The following is a 22,647-nucleotide window of genomic DNA, read 5'->3' on the forward strand; positions in this document are numbered from 1 at the left end:
ATGGACGTAACGCAATAACAGTGAGTAAATTTTCATAAAGTTTCAATGAGCCCTGATGAAATATTCTGACATCGATTTTTTACAGCTGGCACAGTCGAACCAATCGAAGAAGAAGCAAGAATTGGACGATTACAAGAATCTCTTGAACGAAATCGAGTCGTGGATAGTATCTGTGAGGACCATATTGGAAACTTCGAAACAAACGAGTACCGAATCTCAAATTCAAGAATTCATAATCGAAATTGAAACTCTCCACAGGGAACTTCTTGAAAAGGAGCGAAAACTGGTGGAACTATCCAAAATCTGTAAGGAATTCCAGAAGTACGCCGATCTCAAACAAATATCGCTAGCTTTGTGCACTCAGCTGGAATCCATACTCACAGTGTTCACCGAACAGAAAACTCTAGTCGAGTATAAAATAGAAGAATTCAGAAGGCATCTCGAGGAAGTCCGAGAAAGGAGAAAAAGCGTCCTTTCTACCCCAGACACCTCCCTGGAAAACACCCTCAATTCGATATCTATGCCCATCGAAGAAGTTTCGATCCATTCCGCCGCTCAGTCTATTTCAGAACCCCTGGTACCCAAGACACAAATTGCTGCTGTGACGATTGAGACCCAAACTGGAAATAGCTTGAAGTCTCCAACGAAAGAGCCTTCTAAAAAAGATTTCACAGTAACCTACAACGAACCAGTTGACGCCCAAATCCAGGCCCAACTATCGAAAGAATCAGTTGAATGGGAAGGCGACACCAAGCAGAAGGAAACCATAACAATTTCGAAATTTACCACCAGTGGAGGTGAAGAAACGATTCAAATTGATACCAAACCTATGGCTTCCCAGGAACCGCAACCTCTAATTCAAGAGCCTGACGATGATCTTCTGGTGGAAGCCAGCTATAAGAAGCAGGCAGAAACAGATGCAAAATCTTTGGAACTGAACATTACGAATACGAAACCGAACCAACCGTTCGAAACCGTTATGGTAGAGCCTGACGAGACCACAACGGAGGTTATAGTAGACGCCGATGGTTCGAAGAGAATTATAGTGAAAAAATTACACAGAACTGTAGTGAGGCACCAACAGACCGTACAACAACAGAACCTCACATCTTTGAGCACTCTAACACAAGATAATGTGCCAATCACTCAGTCGTTCTCTCAAGTCACACTGCAAGGACAGCAGAGCAGCACAACAGTGGCCAGAGGGGATGGTAGAAGGGAAATTTTGACCAACAGACAGTACGGTGGTAACATAATATCTGGTACAACTGGAGGAGATATTAATGTCCAAGAGTTCAGTACAGATCCAGAAACACACTACACTGTTATCGAAGCTGAGAATCCGAAAGAAGTAGAAATCCAAGGAGTAAAACTTCACGAAGGTGACGTGGCATTCGTTGATGAAGCCAACAAACTCCTTTCAGCTGATCAAGGCCATGTTGCTTTCGAAACTAGTCGGATACAAACATCAAGTTCTAGCGTTAGGGCAGTGGTGCAGCAGGTAACCAGAAAAGTCATAAGGAAAACTCGAAGAATTATACGAAAAATAGTTATCGTTGATGGTAAGGAACAAATCACGGAAGAAGTGGTAGAAGAACCTGAGGAAGTTGAAATAACTGAAGAGGGAATTCCAAGAGTCAGTATCAATGTCACTGAAACTGTTGATGGTACAGTGGTCTCAGAAAGTCAGTATGGTCAGCCGATACATACTCAAACTGAAGCTGGTAATGTAGAGGTGAAACAATCGGTAACTTCAGAACCAATAATCACAACAACTTCTGAGGATTACCAGCATATCCAGCAACCGGTTGAAAAAACTCTGATCAGACAAGAAGCTGTATCCATAGAACCCATAGACACCATTAAAACCATGTTACCAACTGATCAAGAAGATCTGATCGTGCAGGAAGATTTCAAAACGGTTGTAACTTCACCATCGGAGAAACAATTTGCCACAACTTCGAGTGTAACGCTTGTAGAAAAATCATCGCCAATTCTTGAAATAACTGATCAATATTCACGAGATGCCGAAATAACTGAACACTCTCCCTTACGCGAAATTCCTCAGACGGAACCCCTTCCAGTTGAAGAAAATTCAGTATCACCAGATAAAGAAAATCTTCATAATGTCCAGGATACAGGACCTATCATTTCAGAGGTTGTAGCCGAAGAAACTGATGATTCGGTAGAGAGGTATGTTGAAAATCAATCACCTCTGCCTCTGCCCGCACAGCATGTTACAACTCAGACAAGTTTCGAAGTTCATAAAGAAACTTTAACGTCATGCACGCCTGTACCTGAGAAAGTAGAACTTGAACCATCTGCACCTGCTGTTGAGAATATTTCTATTGAGCCACCTAGCGTTGATCTAGTTAGTAGCAAAGAACAACTTGTAACCGAAGATTTCAATGCTCCAGAAATGCATCAGGACCATCCTATTGAGGATGATAAACCTTCAAGCTTTTCTCCAATTGAGCCAGAACATCAGCACTTAAAATCACCCCAATCAACACTTCTTGAAGATAACCGCAAGACATCATCAGAGAATTTTATTTCTGCAGAAATAATTCATCACGAAATGACATCAAAACACGAAAATGACACTCCATCCTCTGAAAAATCAGCCACCCAAGAGATCACACCAATCAAAACACCACAAATAACGGAATCTCAAGAAGTTCCCTCGCAATCTACTTCTAATTTGATTTCTGAAGAGCGAAAAACTACAATCATACATCAAGAGTCTCCTGAAAAACCAAAGAATGATGGCTCACTTGATCAAATCGAACACAAACAAATGCCCGCAGCCTCATTACCAAAAACACAAAGAGGTGTGGAGATAACAGTTTCCCTGGAAGAAAAACCGATGGATTGGAAGTTTGAATCAGCCAAAATTTCTAGCAAAATATCTGTTGATAGTAAATGCGAGCTTCCAGAAGAAAAACTACAGCGCGAAAGTGACTTCTCCTTGCCTTCGATAACCAAAAAAGTTTTCCAGACCTTACCTGCCTCCAGACATGAAGAAGTACCTTCTGTTGTCGAGCCCTCCCAGCATGAGACATCGATCACATCGAGTGAAATAGACCATGGAGGGAGAAAAAGTAAGCGAAAAAAGAAATCTAAAACACCAGAAAAGGAATTTGAATCTCCAGACAAAAAAGATGACAAAGCACTTACCGAAGAAATGTTCGAAACAGAGGGAGTATCCCTGGAAACAACACTCTCCGAATCAACGGATATAATTATTCCTTCTGATTCCCAGGAATGCAATGAAGAAAGTCCAAAACCTACCTTCGAAACGTTGGACCCGGTAACTGAGTCAGACCAAGAAGAAAGAAGCAAGGATACCGGTTACGAAGCTGACAAGACTACTGTGGATGAAAGCTTGATGGAGGATAATGACCAAGAAAAGAAAAAACGTCGAAAGAAGAAGAAAAAACAGAAGGTTAAGGTTAAGGATACGGACGAATCGCATGTGCCAATATCAATTTCTGATTCTGTCGAAGGAGGGGAATCTGTTGTGTTCAGCGATGATGATAAGGAAGTCAAAGTTGTGGAGGAAGAAGAAAAGGACCTGAAGAAAAAGAAGAGGAGGAAAGTAAAGAAAGAAGAACGAAGAGAATCTGAAAGTGAACCAGTTTCAGAGCCAATGGTAGAAAAAGCTATAGACGACAGCGAAGTTCTTTCTGAACCCATAACGCAGAAGGCCATAGATGAAGAACTGGATTCTGTAAACGACTCATATCAAACTATTTCCACGGCTTCTGAAGTGGGTACTGTGAAAGTAATCGAAGAGAGTGTAATAGCACCTAGCAACGAAAAAACTGAAGGTATTACTTCTGAAATCGTAACTAAGATCCCAGTAATCGAAACAGTGCTCTTGCAAGAGGAAAATTCACAAACCTCACCAGAGCTGATCTCAGAGATCGCAACAATTGTCGAAACCATGCCGGCATCAATGCAAACTTCCCCAGAAATACAAATCGAAACTGCAGAATTCTCCATTCAAACGGACGAAGCATCGAAGCAAGACAAACCGATTGTTGTTGAGTCTTCTAGTCAGGTAGAATTATCCATTGCTGACATGGACATGCAAACATCTCCTCGAGAGGTAACGCCAGATTCGAAGGAGAAAGAAATCCTAGATAATTCCATGCAAACTACAACGCCAGAAAGAATTGAAATTCAAGAGGAATTTGCACAAACTGAAGAATCGATCTCACCAAAATGGAAATCAGTTGAAAGATCCGATACATCTATGCAAACTTTCCAAACTGTGGAGCAAAGAGAAAGTCAAACTAGTCCCATTAAATTGACCAGAGTAGAAACGGTCGAGGTTGAAACCCAAGCACGTCAAACACCAGAAGAACATTATGTTCAAACATCACCACTTCCGTCAGCACCACCAATGGAAGATGTCTGCGTTGAAACAGAGAAAGAATCTTTCACTCCATCAGAAGCGAATGAAAAGGAAAGAGAAGAACCCACAAGCATAATGAAACTGAAGAGTGAAAGTATCGATGTTGAGACTCAGGCAAACCAATCGTTAGACGTCCATTATGTCCAAACATCTCCTGTTCCATCAATCCTAACTGAAGACATTGGTGTTGAAACAGACAAAGAAACATCTCCTTCACTACCGACCAAACAAGAACCAGAAGCACCTCAACAAACGAAAGAAGACAGGCAAATGCAAACCAGTCCAACAGAGCCTTCTAGGAGGAACACTTCAGAGGTAGAAACTCAGGCTCATCAGTCCTTAGACATTTGTTCAACACAAACACCATCAGTAGAAACAGATGATAAAGGTGTTGGAACCGAAAAAGAGCTGCATCGTGTGAGTCTTGTGAAGATGTGTGCTGTGGAAACTACCGAAACAGCATCCCAAGTTAAGCCAATACCTGCAGATCAGTCATCGCAAACTTCTTCCTTACCTTCCTCCTCCTCAAATGAGGTGCTGCCTGAAAGAAAAATAGAAACACTCGAATCAATCACTCAAACTTCACCTACCCCACAGGAAATAGTTCAACTAACCCCTCCTAGCAGTCCATCAGAGTACGAAGTGTTAGTACAAGCATCAATCAGTATACCAACTGACGTTAAAGAAAATGCTCAACCAGTTTTCGTGAATGTTGATGCAGAAATACCACATGATACTAGAAAAATTCAGAAGAAAGAAGGAGATTTTCCAGAAAATATAGAAGTGCAGGTATCTCTAGACGATGTAGTTCTCAAAAAGCACTCAGCAGTATCAGATTTTATTGAGAACGAAAAGTTAGATGCCCAAAACCAAGAAGTTGAACCACCAATGGAGGGTATGGTTGTATCTTCGATAGTGACTGACTTGAACGAAGAAAAAGTAGAAGAATTGAGGAACAAATCATTCGCTCCACGATCAGATAATACAGAAATCCACATCAAACTTTCTTTGGAACAAGAACAATCAGGATCGTCACTTTTAGATGAAAAACCTGATTCCTCGGATACCTTCAAAGTTGAATCCGTTATCACCGAAACAACACATAAAGTTGTTTCAGACGGCACTTCCGAGATTAGTGAAATCACTGAAATTCCAGAAACACATAAAGTTGTCGAAGAAGATACTTCAGAGACTAGTGAAATCACCGAAACTCCAACTACAGAAACTGAATCCACTCAAGAAACTGTGAAAACAGTTATTCTTATTGGAAGTTCAGAACAGAAGAATGCTTCATTAGAACCTGTTGTTCAGAAAACAAAGATATCTTCACCAAAAACTAAGACGAAGAACAAGCATGTCACCTCTGTCACAATCGAAGAGGTACAATCTCCACATATTGTTGTCGATACACCTTTAACGCCATCAGAAGATTTTCCAATATCACCGCCAGTATACCCATCAACCCATTGGTCCCACACCGAACCAACGTTTTCCAAGAAAAAATCTGAAGCTCTGATTAACAGCGAGAAACAGGAATCTATTGTGGTTCAGAACGTGGGCGTTACATGGTCTAACACACAAACTTTGGAACGTATTAAGAATTTGCAGAATGCACAGAGAACCACCCATCTCAGTGACGTTCTATATCTAGCAACTCTCAGCGAAGTCATAACAGAAGAATCCATCGAACAAAGAAGCAGTAATGTCGAGAAGCAGTTGAAGTTGCTCCAAGAAGCTGTTGAGAGAAGGGACGTTCAAATAATCCAACAAACCATCATAACCACCGTCGAGACTATAACAACTTGGTTAGAAACTATCGAATACAGAATCTATGTAAGCAGAGAGCAGACCTCCGATGGTCCATCTGAAGCACGCGTAGAGGAGTTCAACACCTTGAAGGACGAAATCGTTGAAATCGAAGATAAGATAGGGCAGCTTCAAACTGAATTAGACAAAACTGATGATATATACAACGAAGATGATAAGAACAGAATGAAGAGTTATATCGATTCCCTTCAACAGCAGGTGAAAATAATCGAAGATGTGACAGAGGAAAATGGTCAACTTGCAGCTGGGGATCTTCGAAGATGGAACGAATTTGTTGCCGAATTGAATGCTGTGAATCAAATGATTATCGAGAATCAGGAAACGCTGAATGATTTGAAAGATTCAGATGCCGCTCCCCAAACGAAGCTGAACGAATTAGACGCACTGGATAGTATGAATAAAATACACACAGTCAAGTCTGTTCAGCTTTTGGCTACAGCGAAAGGGCTGTTGAGGGATTTCCCCACAAGAGAAATACCGAATGAAGTACACAGAAATCAACAGCTGGTCAAGCAGATCGAGCAGCAGATCCTTACCGAACGTGAGAAAGCCTACCAATTTTTAACATTGGCAGACGAATACGAACAAACGCTGAAAGAGTTCAGTAAGATCGTTGATATAGCTGAGGCTATCGTTGATAGTTCCCTCACTGTGAAAAGCCTGGAGCACCTCGAGAACGAAATGCAAAACCATCGCAAGTTCTTCGTGAATCTCAGTCATTGCAGAGCTATTCTAGAATCGCTAGAAGAAAATTTGGATTCGGAAACTAAAGCGAAGCACTCCGAATTACACACGAGCCTTTACGAAAGAGCCACGATAATATTGGACAGGGCAACTGGCAGATTCCAGCTGATGTTCTCTGCTGCTTCTAAATGGGCCACGTTGGAGCAAGGAATGAAGGAGGAAATGACATGGTTGCAGGTTTTGCAAGAGCGTATTCCATATATCAACAACATCACTTCCTTGGACTACAGGATTTACATGAACCACTACCTATCGCTCAGTCAAGATATTGCCGATCATCACGCTGCTCTCTTGCACTTGAAAGACCTTGCTCTCAAAGTGCAAGAATTAGTGGTGTGTTCTGGTTTGGAACAGGAGTACACCGATGCTTTGGAAATTATCAAGAAGTTGGAGGAAGACGTTCACATGAATTTGCAACGTATTGCAGCGTTCAGGGACAATTGGAACCTCTACAAAGAGCAGAGCAAAGAACTCGAGAGGTGGCTCAATATTGCTGATTCAATGCTTGAGGTACTGGAGCGACCGGAGCCACATAGAAGCCATATGAGGCAATTCTGGGTGAGTTTTATCGATAAATACACCAATGAATGTGAAATAAACCAGGGAAGTTAGTATGGAGTTAATTATAATGATTTTGTTTTAGGAGCTCAAAGCAGAATGCGAGGTTAACAACAAGTTGTTACGAAACGTCACGAATGCTTTCGAAACGTCCATGACAGTGATCCCTATTGCCGACGAAATGAGCCAGAGGAACAGCCATTCATTCCTCCTGGACAAGTGGAACAATGTATCCTCGAGGATCTCTAACATCGAGGAGCACATCATGAAAACCATTTCCGCTCCTCATGTACCTGTCAACAAAAAACTGGCCATCATCGAGGAAGAACTGGAAGACCTCAAATCGGCCGTGGAACAACAACAGGGTGTGATGAAGTGCGAAGAAGAGTTGAATTTGTACATAGAGCGCCTACAGATCAGGTCCATCAGGTTGGATGCCCTACAGAACGAACTTGGTAAACTAGGTCTTCTTTCCGCCAACGAATCGGACAAAGTTACCGAATTACTAGCTTTGTCGAAGAGGTTAGAACTGCAGATCGCCGAAGAGCTTGAGGGTGCTTCTGTGCTCAAAGATTCCCTGCGAGCTATCCAGAAGGGAATCGACAGACTGAACAGAAAATTCCATGAGATGGACGAAGTTTTGAACCACGCCGAAGAAGCGGAGAAATTAGGAAGCGCTGAGGTTCAGAAGGCTGTGAATGACTGTCATAAGGTGGACCAGAACCTGGTGGCCCTCTGGCAGGACGTCATGTCCTTACGTCAACTCCTTCACACGTTACCTATGAGATTGAAAGCAACGGTATCGCCGGTTACGGTGGAGAGAGAAATCTCTAACATACAAGAGAGGTACACTTCGTTGGAAAGAAGATGTGGGCAGTTGTTGGCCTTGCTTAGGGGTAGGCTGAACTTGTGGCAACGCTTCGAGAGACAATTGGAGATGGTCCAAGAGAGCGTGCAAGAGGCAGATTTCATGATGGATGTTCTGACCATCCAGGGAACTGTGGATTACGATAGGTTGAGGAAGGCGACAGAGCGTTTAGAGGTGAGTGTTTGCTTCCAGCTAGGTTTTATCATTCGCATATTTTCATTTTTTTTATAACTACTATTTTCTTATCATTATCAAACGATGTCTGGGGAATGGAATGGTGAAAGATGAATATTATAAAAAGATAATAATCTGCTGTTTTCTGTGCTTTGGATTTCCCCATTCGTGGTGGAAGCGTGGTGGCCATTCAAACGGCCCTCTTCAACCAATCACTACTCTTGGAAACGATCTCTCGTTGCCACTTTTTTCATTAACCAATTTTTCTGACTCGGTCTAAATGAAAAGATATCGCCATTTCAAGTTTTCATAATGAACTATGCCACCACCGGAAAAACAAGCTCAATCTACAGAGTGTTTCACGAGCATAGCCTAATGGTGAATGAGGGGTTTATTTTGATCGCGGGAAACTTCTGTTAAAATATATGTACAGGGTTGGCAAAATTCGTTTTCTACTGAGGAGATCTCGAGAACTATAAGAGCTAGAAGAAAACGGATGACAAGTACTTTTTCACGTAGAATTCACTCACAGGCACAAAATAATTTTTTATTTCGAATAATTAGGCGAACTTTCGATTTTTTTGATGCAAACTTTTATTGAATTTGTTAGTTTCTGTACAGGGTGGACAAAATTCGATAGGATTGCTTGGCAGCTCTGTAACCGCTAGAGCTAGGGAAAAATGGATGGCACGTTTCCGATCTCGATTTTCGAAAGATATGGATGATGGCCAAAACCGCATCCCTCTATATATCTTCTTTTGTTTTCATGTTATAAGTGAAAACTCATTTTTCGGCTCTTTGAATTGGTGCATCTATTTCGTAAAGTTTCAGTAATATCGAAAAACAAATGTTACATTGTGGAGACACTTTTTTATGTAGTGGCGTAGTCAAAAAATTTTTTTCCAGTCCACCACTTCAGTGATATAGTGGTGGTATGTTATTTTTACATATTCCAGTCCCATATTTTTTTCTGATTCAGAATATATAATAAACGTCGTCTCTTATTGTTCTCCCAATAAAAAAAACCTCAAACACTGATTCGGTCAAGTTGGCAGATCATTTTCATCAATAACTTGATAATGTGTTTTATGATTCTGACTGTGGTAATAGTATTCAGATTATCTACTAAAAAAAAGTTTCGGAACATATTCATTTGAATTCAGGTCCACAATTATAAATGAAAATGACCTGCCAACTTAACTGAACTAGTTTTCCAGTTTTTTTGTTGAGAGAACAATTAGAGACACTACATTTATTAAATATTCTGAACCAGAAAAAGATATGGGACTGGAAAATGTAAAAATAACAAAAGGTTTATATTTGAAAAAATGAAAGTTAGCACTATCTCACTGCATTCTACTCAAAAAAGTGTCTTCACAATGTAATATTTGTTTTTCGATATTACTGAAACTTTAAATAATAAAGGCACTAATTCAAAGAGCAGAAAAATGAATTTTTCATGTAACTTGAAAACAAATGAAGAGAGAGGGATGCGGTTTTGGGCATTACCCATCTTTCGAAAATCGAGGTCGGAAAAGTACCATCCATTTTTCCCCAGCTCTTACGGTTACAGAGCTGCCATTCAATCCCATCGAGTTTTGCCCACCCTGTAGGTACAAGTCAAAGACACCCTGTATTGTTAGGAGCCCAAAACTTTATTTCATGAGCTACAAATTCCTTTACGAAAAAATGATCCAGAGCAAAGTTATTGAAGAGGGTGTTATTATTGGTTAATGTGTAATTAGGGAATTTTAAGGACGAAAAAAATAAGGGTGGGAACATGCGCTCTCAAATCTCGACAACAAACATTTTCACGTGTCTTGGTGTCTTTTTCCAGTAGTGCTCGCCTCGCGGGCTAGTCTGTGTCGGCGTCGAGGAAGCTGCTGTTTGATTATCCGATAAAAACGGAAAACGGCGTTTCGAAATCCGCTGTTCGCGTTTTAATTTAACAGTTAACGAAGTACCTTCCGTTCGCGACGTACGTATCACAATCGGCGTTTCAATTATTAATAACCTGGTGCGGTTTTCGTATGCGGAATTTCGAATAGTTTGTCGTGAATTTTCAATTTCGACGGTCATCAAGGTGAAGCGACATTATTCGATGGTGATTGTGGCGTTTGTTATTCAACGTGTGTTGGATTTCACGAAAGGTATAGTCATCAATGTCGAAAGAATTAAAAAAAATCTTTTTTAGTGTCATTGCCAGGAATTTATTAATTATTAGCTCGAATTGTATCGTTTCCGGTACGAGTTATAGATGAAATATTTTCGTTGAAGGGGAGTTGAGGCCCCCCTCTTACTAATTGCAAATTATTCACCGAAAGTCATATTCAGATATTGCAACTTGTTCACGTCCTAAAAATCGGGATTCTCGCGAAATTTTTCGAATTTGTTATTCGTGTTAATCGCGAATATTTTTCACATTTTTCAAGCATTGACTAGAGGTTTTTCAAAAATATGAAGAGAATTAATTTTTTCAAATGCAAATGATTTCGAACTTTTTTAATGGCCAGGGCCAGAATATTTTTTCACTACAATGAAATCATGTCAATATCGAAGGAACATATCCGATATTCCTGTCAAACATTGTATACCGAATAAAAAATAGATAGACATATAAATATACACAATGATAGGCGACATTATCACTCAAAGATATTATACACTGGGAATAATTGAATCTTGATATTTTTGAACCTTCTTCTGTTCAAAGAAGAATATAGAAAAATCAAAAATGAAATAAAAATCTTTTCGAAAAAATTCTCAATTAGTATGCACAAATTTTTAACACTGACTTAATATAAATTTTCTGATCTTATGCAATAGAGATGTCATTCTGTACAATTTTATTTCACTGGGTAATCTACAGGTTGTTTACTAAAGATGCAGCTGAATTGCAGAAGGTGATTCCTTCTCCAGAAACATTGAATAAACATGGGATCGAATATTCACAATTTTTGAGATATTGAGTGTTAAAAATGGAAGCTTTTCCCACGTTTCCATAAAAAATGATTGATTTTTGGTTAGAATAATGGTACAATATATCGAAAATTTCAACGAAATATCTCCGACCATTTGAATTTTATCAAAAAAAAAACGTTAGAAAAGTACGAAATTTTTGACAATGTTTGTAAACATTGTATTGAATCGAGATTGAATTGATGTGGATGAAAATCCATAATTAAACAAGAAGATGAATTATCTTATTTTTACTAGGATAAGTTGTTTAACCACTACACGTGTTTGAAGTGAAACTTCACCTAGCTGTAGAAGTGTAGATGCTATTTTATTGTTATTAGCGAAACAGGTAGTGGTCAAAAATCGTTAATGCAAGAGTAATTGGAATAAAAAGAAAACAACCAATGTACTAGCAAATCTTTATTTTGTTTCCTGTTAATACGAAGAGAGAGAATACCAGAACTTACTTTCTCTCTTATATATAAAACATGTTTGCAGTTTCAATTGATTGATTCAACTGTGAAGGAAATAACCTCGGTTAAAGGGAAATGGTAACTCTTTTCGTTATCATTTTCCTGTTGATTACCATGTCAAGTATATTTTTTGATCAGATAAGAAGATTCAGTTAAAGTTATCAAGTATTCAGGAACAAGAATTTGTTTTATTTACTTGATACACCCAGTCATTAATTTAAACAACATTCTTGCTCCTCCAGCATGATGAAGAAATAGTATATATATTGTCCAAAAATTGTATTCAGTATTTACTCACGATCATACTGTAAATCATCTGATTCGAAAATGAACTCCAGTAATCACAAACAACACCTAAGTTCGGATCTCTCTCAATTTGAATTGTTGGTGTTATTTTATGACTTTATTACACAGTATATGATACGGTAATGAACTCAGGAACAGAAAATTCTAAATCAAAAGTAGTCAAATAACAACACGTTTACATTATAGCTTCGGAAAACACATTTTATAATATTCATTTCTTCTTGTGCAATAATTATTTTAATAGAATGGTCCCAAATAGTTTTTATTCTTGGTTTTCTATAAACTACTGCAAGTTTGGAATTTCATTAACATTAAAAATGAAGTAACCATATATATCCTCGTCTCATTTAATTTTCCAAATTTTCTTCGCACTTTTTACTAGAATCCTCGCCTTCCAATGATCAAATCAGCTGGAATAATTATTCTGAGAAGTGTTTTCTGTACGAAAATGGAGATGCAAGTCTCAATCATTCTGAACGTCAACTTCCGATGAAATATTCCCGTTTACCGCTCAATCGGATCGATTCCATGTAGATTAAAATGCCAGGATTAATCACTCATAAGAGGTCGTTAGCATTCCGATAACATCCGGAAAGAGTCTCGGCTATTTTGAGTTTTAAGTTTAATTGCCGTATGTACACAATGGGAGCACAGGCCCGTATGTAACTAATCACCGAACGAGACTTATCCTAGTTTGTGTGGGAACTTAAGCCTTTCACCGGAAAGTTTGAAAATTATAACTCGTAGAAAATAGAGAAATATATCCTTAGGAATCCACTTGAAGAAAAAATCTCTATTCGACAAGAAAATTTGGTCGGAATCCCGAAATAATATTAGTAATTTTCTATTTTTGATTCCTGCCAGGAGTCCCACTCTTTCGGAGTGAATTTTCCCTGAATTTTTCATCTCAGAATCCGGTGAACTTTTTCAAGCAATGAATCGAAGAGAAGATTATTCCAATGAATAGAATTTCTATTTCACGGCATATACACTGCGCAAAAAAATTAACGCACATTCTGAAAATCTCAATTTTAATGAAAGTTAACTCTACATTGACCTCATAACTTATTTTTTATGTTCTCTTGGGAAGGTTTTGAACGAAACAAGACACATTAAATGGAAGAAAAATTCAGGATTTCACCGAATCTTATGTGAAAGAAGAGAAATGAACAATTTTCAAAATACTGAAATGCTGATAAGTGATTTAATACTTGGTATTTCCACCCCTTGCGTTAATTACAGCTCGGCAACGACGGTTCATACTCAGAATGAGTGATCTTAAAATGTTCTCATCTAATCCTTCCCAGATTTCTCCGAGTTGGATTCCTAAGTCATTAAGAGTAGCTGGATGATTTTCTGAACTTCTCAGCCTTCTATTAAGGTTGTCCCAAACCTGCTCAATCGGTTTGAGATCTGGACTTCTTGCTGGCCATTCCGTTCGAGAGACTTCAACCTCTTCAAGGTACTCCTGAACGATGCGCGCACGATGGGGTCTGGCATTATCGTCCATAGGCATGGGGCAAATGGCACTACATGCTCTTCAAGAATGTTCCTTATATACTTATCAGCATTCACAGCTCCATTATCAACGACCACTAGGTCTGTGCGAGCAGTCAAAGATATTCCACCCCATACCATAATCGATCCTCCCCCGAAACCAGTAGTATTCAGGAAATTGCACTGAGCGTATCTTTCATGTGGACTTCTGTACACAAGGGAACGTCGATCACAATGGTAGAAGCAGAATCTAGACTCATCTGTGAGGAGAACTCTTTCCCAGTCGGCCTCTTCCCAATGGATATGCTCTCTCGCAAAATCCAAACGCGCCCTTCGATGGGCTGGGGTAAGAGCTGGGCCTCTTGCCGCGACACGAGGCCTTAAATCATATTCTCCGAGGCGATTTCTTATTGTCTGAGTGCTAATTTGCACTTCATGAGTTTGCTCAAGCTGAATTTGAAGGAGGCGAGCGGTTGCAAACCGTTGTTTCAACGGAGAAACTCTCAAGTAACGTTCTTGAATGGCAGTTGTTACCCGTGGTCTACCCTGTACTGGTCTTCGGACATTCATACCTGTCTCCCTGAATCGCTGCAACATTCTGGACACACTTGCATGGGAAACTCCAAACCTTTCTGCAATTCTTGTGTATGTCCACCCTTCTTCTCGCAAAACTACCGCTTGGGCACATTCCTCTTGGGTCAAATTGCGTGTTTCGCGTTGCATAGCGAACGAAAAGAAAACTATTGATCACTAGAATTGATCGAGAACAACTGATTTTAGAATGGAGCCAATACATTCAAAATCTGATAATATCATCTTTTTTTATTCCTGCTGGGAGAAAACATCTGTATTGAAGAAAACCGTTGAAAGTGGATAACATATGCATGCATAATTCTGATAAAAATAATTATCATTGAGGACACCTTCAGTTGTAGAATAAATTTGAGATTTCCATAATGTGCGTTAATTTTTTTGCGCAGTGTATTTAAGATCATTCGTAGAAGTTCAGTAAACGCATTTCGGTCTAGCGTAATGATACCCAATCTTCAATGGGCAATCAAAAACTGCGGCAATTATAACAGTTTCCATCAACATCCGCTACTTTTGTGCTGCTGGAGCGCTTCCTTGTCTTCAATAATTATGTCCTCATAAGAGAAAGAAATATGAACCAGCTTTCAGGAAATATTTCCTCTTCAGAAAAATCTCGTTATTTCTACGATTTGATGACATCAATAGAAATTTTCGATACTAAAACTGATTTTCCCTATAATGAAATTTTAATCTCGAGATAAATTTATTAGGAAAACTTTGAATAAATCCTCACATTGCACACATATAGGACCCATCATAATAACACATCAACATCTTTAAATAATCTATTGAAAAATCTGGGAAATGTTGGAGAGGACATTGGGAACTGATATAGGTATGTATGTTCTTTTTTTCTTCGCAGAGTGTTTCGAGCAACCTTGTCAGCCGTGAGAACCTGGTGGAAGACCTGAAGGAATCCGCCAAACCATTGTCCGCGTCCTGCACACCGGAGGTTTCGGAGAAGGTAGAGGCTGCAGTCGACGAGGCTGTCACAGCCTACTCGACCACCTGCAGCAACCTCAAGAACCTCTGCACCAAATACAACCACGCTGCCGACCTTTGGAAGCAGTACAAGGAGTCCAGCGACCTGGTGCACGAATGGGTTGAGAATTGCATGGACACAGTGGCCGATTTACCACCGGAGGAAGCGGTGGAAGCAGTCAAGGTGAGAATGAAAATTTCAGCTTTAATTCGATCATTAATTCATCGAAAATGAATGGTTTAAAACTTTTTATTAGTAACTGGTGTAAAATAGAGAATATTCAAAGAGGAAATGAAAATTTTTATTAATTCCTCATTTCAACCGGTGGTTATCTACTATTAAAGTAGATAGGTATATATTCTCCTGCTCGCCTCACAAAACCAACTTTCAGCTGTTAAAATGTTGTATTTTCAATCGGCGAAACTCACCTTAACCCAAAATTCACCAATTAAAATCTTGGAATGTTTAAGTTACCTAACCTTACATTATTGGAGTATTAGATACATATGTCTGAAGGTCCTTTCGTTTGCATAAAAAGTGTAGCTTTTGTCTACACTCGATTTGATTTAAACCAGTGTAGAGGAAGTGTAGTTTATCTACACATAGTCAAAAGGAGATGTAGTTTATCTACATCTCCTCTACACTAGTAAATTCAATCAGCAAACGAATACTAAAATCGGGTGTAGAAAAGTCCTACACTTTTTATGCAAACGAAAGGACCTTGAATTTCAGTTATCTACGTTTTATATTTGTTTTCAATTTCATCCATAACTGAAAAATATAAATAGCTCAAAAATTACTATTGTTAAGTGTTCTATAATAACTCCAAGTTCCTGAAACATTAAGTTTATTCTGATAATTTCAAAATATTCTTTGTTTCCTCAGTGGTCCTGATGTTTATCAGTCTGTTTTTCTCCATAGAATCTTTGGGTCTTTTAAAAAATTACGAAAATGCAGAAATGACAGATAAAACAAAATTGATATTTAAGCACTTAGCGATTACCTATAATTACCAAATAACATATATTTGCTCTATTATGTACGGGCAAACAGAGAGCTTTTTCTGAGGTTTTTATCTCTGTTTTTTCATGTATCATACGAAGATATGTATGGTACCCCGTTGACATTTTTCCTCTGCTTACACTGAGATCTGGAACGAGGGACAGGTTTTTAGGAACTGTCTGTTGTTGTCATTTCTTTACACCCGCTTCATTGTTTTTCAGATTGTAAAAGTTTGTCATGAAGTCATGAAGTAAAAGAGGATTATATGAGAACTCAGAAATGGGCACTCAAACATTTATGCCTACTAGTTTTTGAGATACTGGCGTTTCCCGAAAATCATAGAATATTCAAACCCCTATATAATTTCTAAACTGTTGAATCGATTTAGATTATATTTTTGAAGCTTATTGTCTTTGAAATACTAAAAAAAAATCAAAGGCATCGAGAAAAACATGGCCTTACTAAATCATTAATTTTTCACGTCCAGGTACCAAAACATTACTAAAGTGCCTAAATATCAATTCTGGCGTTTTTATACCTTCTGCATTTTCGTCTTTCTTAAACATTGAGGAGACAGGAGACAGAAGAGTATTTTGGAATTATCCCAGTAAAATTATTGTTGCAGAAACTTCGAGTTATTACAGGACGGTCCGAAAGTGATAATAGACGATGCTGCTTCAACATAGGGGAATACCAAATTTTTAATCATATTCTGAATCTACATAGAATTCTGATTTCGAAATATTTACCCTAATTGACCTAGGTCGCTTTTTCCGACAAAATTCATGGTTATGATGGTTTTAACAAGAGTTCATAAATGTCTTGAAAACCGTCTGAGATAAACGTTTTTTTTTTTATTTGAATTCTTGAAGAGTTTTCATGTCTTCTTCAGTGCTTCGCTTCAATCTACAAATGGCCCGAAAGTTACTGCGAATTTTCGGAAATCACACATAAAAATATAAAATAAGTCCATTCTTTCAAATAGCATGGCCTGTACTAAAATGTGGGTGTCCAACAAACAAAAAAAATTCAGGGCCTGCCATTTGAAAAAATGGAGATATTGACATTTTTTAAAGGTCATTTTCGAAAAATTGCAGTGTGTTTCGCACCTACTGTAGACTGATCCGAAAAGCTACAAAAAACTTAATAACTCTTCGGGAAATCAATTGAAAAAAATTATACAACTATCCTGAGTGGTGTTCAAGGCATGATCTCTAGTTAAAATCATCATTACCATGAAATTTGCCAGAAAAAGTGACCTATTGAAAACAAACATAAAAATGTAGAACACGTGACTAAAATTCAGAATTTTGAATCATCCCATATTTATTTTGATGATTTCAAAACAGTCTTTTGTCCTCTTAATGGTACTGATGAATTTCGCAACATGATTCTCCTTCCCCATAAAATTTTAGGGTAATTTTAAAAAATTAGGTAAATGCCATGATATTAAAATAAATGCAACAACAAACAGCCAAATCGATATTTTAGCACTAGACAATTACCTACAATTCGTCATTATTTATTTATTGAAGGTATATTCCGACTGTTTATCTTATCTGAAGACCTTCATTACCTCATCAGCTACGGGCTTATCTAGCGGTCTCAAAACAATCGGCCAGATTCATCGTTTCGTCGTTTAAGTACCGCAACATCTCTGGCGTCAAATTTACTCAAGATTTGAGGGTCGCAGTGAACGCAGGTCGAAAACTGGGTCGGGACGTTCTTCAAACGAAAATCCGCGTATTACGAAAGATCGTTGTGAGAATTTTATTTTTAGTGTCAATTCAGCAAGACGCGTTCGCTTTCCGCATCATAGTGTTGAGTGTTGACCGTGGAACTTTGATCGCGAACGTTATTTTCGGCGATTAACGGACGCATTAAATCGGGATTTTCGGGCCAGGGCGAAGAATTTTTTTCGCCAAGTTATATGCGTGTTATTTCGCGGTTTTTTGTGGTTGTGTTGATGTACCGGCGCCAATGAAGATCAATCCAAAGAGGGTCAGGAATTGTCGGTGTAGCGAGGATGACATCAAGGTGGGCATTGGGAAGACTAAAAAGAATTATCGATGGTTTTTCTGTTTCGATATTTCGATTTGTTTTGGAGAAAAGGGCTAGATTATTTCAGGAAACGCTTGAAATTCTACAGAAACGACAATAATTCCAAATTCTTCGACGTATTTTCAATGTAAAATTATTCCAAATCAAAATTATAAGAAACTTTTTGTAAACTTTAGGCTAACTTTTTCCGAAACCGCAGTAGTTTTTGGAATTCTAGGTCGATATGATTGAACCCCAGAGCACCTAGAACAAATTTTGAACTGTTGAAATAAATCGAGGATTCTTTTGAAAAAAAAAATTATTACTAAGACCTTCATGTAGAGAGAAATATCCGATATTTGAGTTCTGAGTAGCACTCAGCGATTTCTTGAACATGTCACTCGAAGAGTTCTATATAACAATAGAATGCCTACAGAATTCGATCGAAAGTCAAAAAGGGTTTTCCGTTTTTTTTATGTATTTACGAAAAAGAAGGGTTGCGTTAACGCCACAGCTTTCTTTATAATCCACTAGCTATTTGCTCGTCTAAGTAGCTTTTGAAGAATAAAAGTGATTGCCTATACAGGGTGAGTCTTTGACTCGTACAATTAGTTAACAGTACATCCTTGAGGTCAAAAGGAACACTTTTTTCCTATATCATTTTTTCCGATTCTGCCCTGATAAAAAGATATAGCCATAATGAGTTTTCATAATGAGCTGTGCCACCCATGAAAATACAAAATTACATTCAGAATAACTAGCTAAATCTGTGACACTACACATATGTGGATCTTTTAAAGAGAGTTGCATTCTTGCATACTTAATATGCAGAATCCTTTTATTTTACAAAACGTTCAAAAATTCATTAGATAGCCTCCAACTTAGTTTCAAGAGTTGGGTTCTTTGAATTTTTGGTATTTTCATGATAGCTAAATGGTTATAATGAGAAAACTGAAAGACGTGAATGGTATCTTGTGTTCGAAAGAGATTCATCAAATGAATGAAAAACTATAATCCGAAATTCATTTCATTCGATAAAACCGTTTTTGAGATAGAACTAAAAATAACATTTTTTTATGGTTTTTCAACAGCCTGTATCTTTCAAACCGAGCCTATACGGAAAAAATGGTTAAGGAAAAAAGTGTTTCTTTTGACCTCAAGAATCTCCTGTTGAAATATTTGTACCAGTCAAAGACTCGCCCTGTATAGGCATTCTAGACATTTTGGCTGGAATTGTTGGAGATAAGTACATACATGTAGACATTTCACCTTGCATTCCAATCATTCCAGAAGGGAAACGAAATCGTTAGGCATATTTTCATCGATTGCGAAAAAATCACCATATTTTTCTGAGAAAAATGTTATGCCACATCTTTCATTTAAAACGTTCATTATTCTTTCGCTCAAGCAGCTTTCTATCCTCCACGAAATACTTTATCCGCGGATCACGATCCGGTTTACATCTTTTTTATTTTCCACGAACCGGAAATTCAGGCATGTTGAAATATGAAATAGAAAACGCGCAAAGTTAAACGACGATGCATAACCGCGACGACGATGGAAAACTGCGAAAATTCCTTTTCGCGAATCATTTTTTACGGTCGGAAGTTCTGCAATGGGGGAAATTAAGGTTCGCGTGCCATTATCAAATAACAATCATTAATACTTCCATGCGGATATTTGAGAACACAAAGCCACCTCGGTTGCATTTCTTCACGAGACCTGCACCTACTCGAACAAACCAGCAAATCTGGCTAGTTAGTAGCTATTAGGAAAACACAAATCTCGCTATTCTTCTGCGGTGAAAATTATTCACGTACATCTCGATGAAATTTTATCGGATTTGGAATAATTACAGGACAGAGAAAGTGTTTTCATCGACTGAAAATAATCAATAGGCAAGAAACATCTACCTTCTCTTCTTCAGCTCATTATAATTAGTATATACAGGGTGTAAGGCTTATTATTAGACGTTTATAGAGAACTGTTCACTGTGAAATTTCTTCCTAAAATATTACCTCTGAAACTTTCGGTTATCCTTTTTTTTTTTATTTCAAATGGCACACCCAGTATATCTTTGCATCGTTGGATAGCCGATTTAATGGAAAATTCAACACTATGCCATATCTTGAGTATAATGTAAAAAAGTGTGACCTTCACCATTTTTTTCGTAAGAATCCCAGTGACCCATAAACCGTTGACTTTTTTCTCAAGGTAGGCATACTGTTGCAATTGTCATTATCTTAAAATTATCTTGGTTTGCCATTTGTAATAAAAATGTAGTAGGGTTTTCGGTATACGCAGGGTGAGTCTTTGACCCGTACAAATATTTTAACAGTAGATCTTGAGGTCGAAAAAACACTTTTCCTATATCATTTTTTCCGATTCAGTCCTGATAAAAAGATATAGCCATTTTAAATTTTCATAATGAAAGTGCCACCCCATGAAAAAAACAATAACCTTCAGAATAACTAACTAAATCTGTGACACTACAGATCTGTGGATCTTTTGAAAAGAGGTGATGTCGCATACGAGAATGACCCAATAGCCATTTCAAGTTTTCACAATGAGCTATGCCACCTCTGGAGAAACAAAATTCCCTTCAAAATAAGAAGCTTAATCTATAACACTACACTTCTGTGGATCTTTTAAACAGAGTTGCATTCAGCCAAAGTACCCAATTTTCCGAATATCACAGATATTTATAATTTTTGAACAACAAATTACTCGAAAACAGCGCATTAGGTATACGAGAAAATATGCAGAATCCTTTTATTTTACAAAACGTTCAAATATTCATTAGATAGCTTCCAACTTAATTTCAAGAGTTGGGTTTTTTGAATTTTTTGTATTTTTGTGGTACGTAATGGTCATAATGAGAAAATTGAAAGACGTGGGTTCTTGTCTTTGAAAAAGATTCATCAAATAAATTAAATTCATTTCATTCGATAAAACCATTTGCGAGTAAGAACTAAAAATAACATTTTTTTAATGGTTTTTCAACAGTCTGTATCTTTTAAACCGAGCCGATTGGGAAAAAATGGTGAAGAAAAAGGTGTGTCTTTTGACCTCAAGAATCAAGAAATATTTGTCCTCCTGTTTCCTGTACAGGAAAATTGACTTAAGAAAGTAACTTTTAACGCAATTAATCAACTCCTTACGCGAAGTCATGAGTTTTTGCGAAATATTCTTGAGAATTTTTCGTCAATTTTTGTATTTTCTAAAATTTAGTACAATACTACTTAGTTTCAATTGGATTGGATCCGTATTTCTTCAAATATCGATGTAGCAAGTAGCTGTCTCTCTTTCTTTCGGAAACAATGAAGTCTTCATCGATAGTTGAAGAACATCTTCGGCTCAGAATTCCAAAAAAATTTCAAATATCTGAACAAAATGATATCACAAACGAAATAAACGCGCAAAATGAGATCAATTCAGGAATTTCCAAAAATGCTATACTATAAAAACAGTGTAGGAAAGGACGTAGTTTCATTTAAAAAAAAGACTGGTACAATGCGCTTGCTGTATGTCCGATCATCTCCAAAGAAATTTTCAACATTCACCACAAAAACGTGAACAAAACAACAAGATAAAATCAACTCATGACTACAAAACGATGAAGTTTAAGACAGAATCCGCAACGCCAGGATGTGCCGAATCACATTCCACAGACCTACAAACGGGAACCTCAATTCTGCGAATGCGTTTTGTGCCCCATTAACCTTGGCCCATGTTTCAATTAAGAATCAGCCCCTAACATCGGAAATCAACACTGCGATTAGTTATAATCCAGGCACGCGAACTTAATCACTTTCATTTAAGATTGCATTTGTTCAACTTTTCAATAACGCTTTTCGATCTGGCACAATCGAACGTTTATTTGGAAGCGTCGAAGGTCTCTCTAGAATGTACGCAATTTAAATGAACCTCGTCTTCTTTCTAGGTATGCGAAGAAACGCTGAGGAAACATGTAGAAAAATTCGCTGTACTCAAAAACATGGTTTCCGAAATCGCCAACGCTGTTGGTCTGGACGAGAAATCCCTGCTAAACAGCGAGATAGACGACCTAGGAAAGCGACTAGAGAACGTCAGAAAATCATTGACCATCCTCAGCGATGTCGCCGAAGAACAGTACAACCAAAAGGCTGAAAACGAAGGAAAAATAAACGAGACCAGGGATCTTATACAAGCCATCAAATCGGTAAGA

The 22,647-nt window shown here is 38.0% G+C and overlaps 2 protein-coding genes across 3 annotated transcripts in view; both read left to right on the top strand.

The window, feature by feature from the left end:
- On the top strand, nt 1–15,523 carry LOC123314106. The gene is made up of 5 exons (XM_044899222.1): nt 1–6; nt 86–7,549; nt 7,635–8,591; nt 15,279–15,380; nt 15,431–15,523. Exons 1-5 carry the CDS (start codon nt 1–3, stop codon nt 15,521–15,523), a joined length of 8,622 nt encoding a protein of 2,873 aa, XP_044755157.1.
- Nucleotides 10,461–22,647, top strand: part of LOC123313458 (nesprin-1-like) — a 19,009-nt gene continuing 6,822 nt past the window's right edge. Inside the window, exons 1-3 of one of the 2 annotated variants that reach the window (XM_044898348.1) lie at nt 10,461–10,741; nt 15,279–15,581; nt 22,384–22,641. In XM_044898348.1, coding sequence (XP_044754283.1) covers nt 15,531–15,581; nt 22,384–22,641 — 309 coding nt within the window. In that variant the 5' untranslated portion in view covers nt 10,461–10,741; nt 15,279–15,530. Of the gene's footprint in view, nt 10,742–15,278; nt 15,582–18,092; nt 18,438–22,383; nt 22,642–22,647 lie in introns of those variants that run through there. The other variant, XM_044898347.1, reaches the window with a different exon arrangement.

Source organism: Coccinella septempunctata, chromosome 5 (genome assembly GCF_907165205.1).
Source record: "Coccinella septempunctata chromosome 5, icCocSept1.1, whole genome shotgun sequence".
NCBI classification, from domain to species: Eukaryota; Metazoa; Arthropoda; class Insecta; order Coleoptera; family Coccinellidae; genus Coccinella; species Coccinella septempunctata.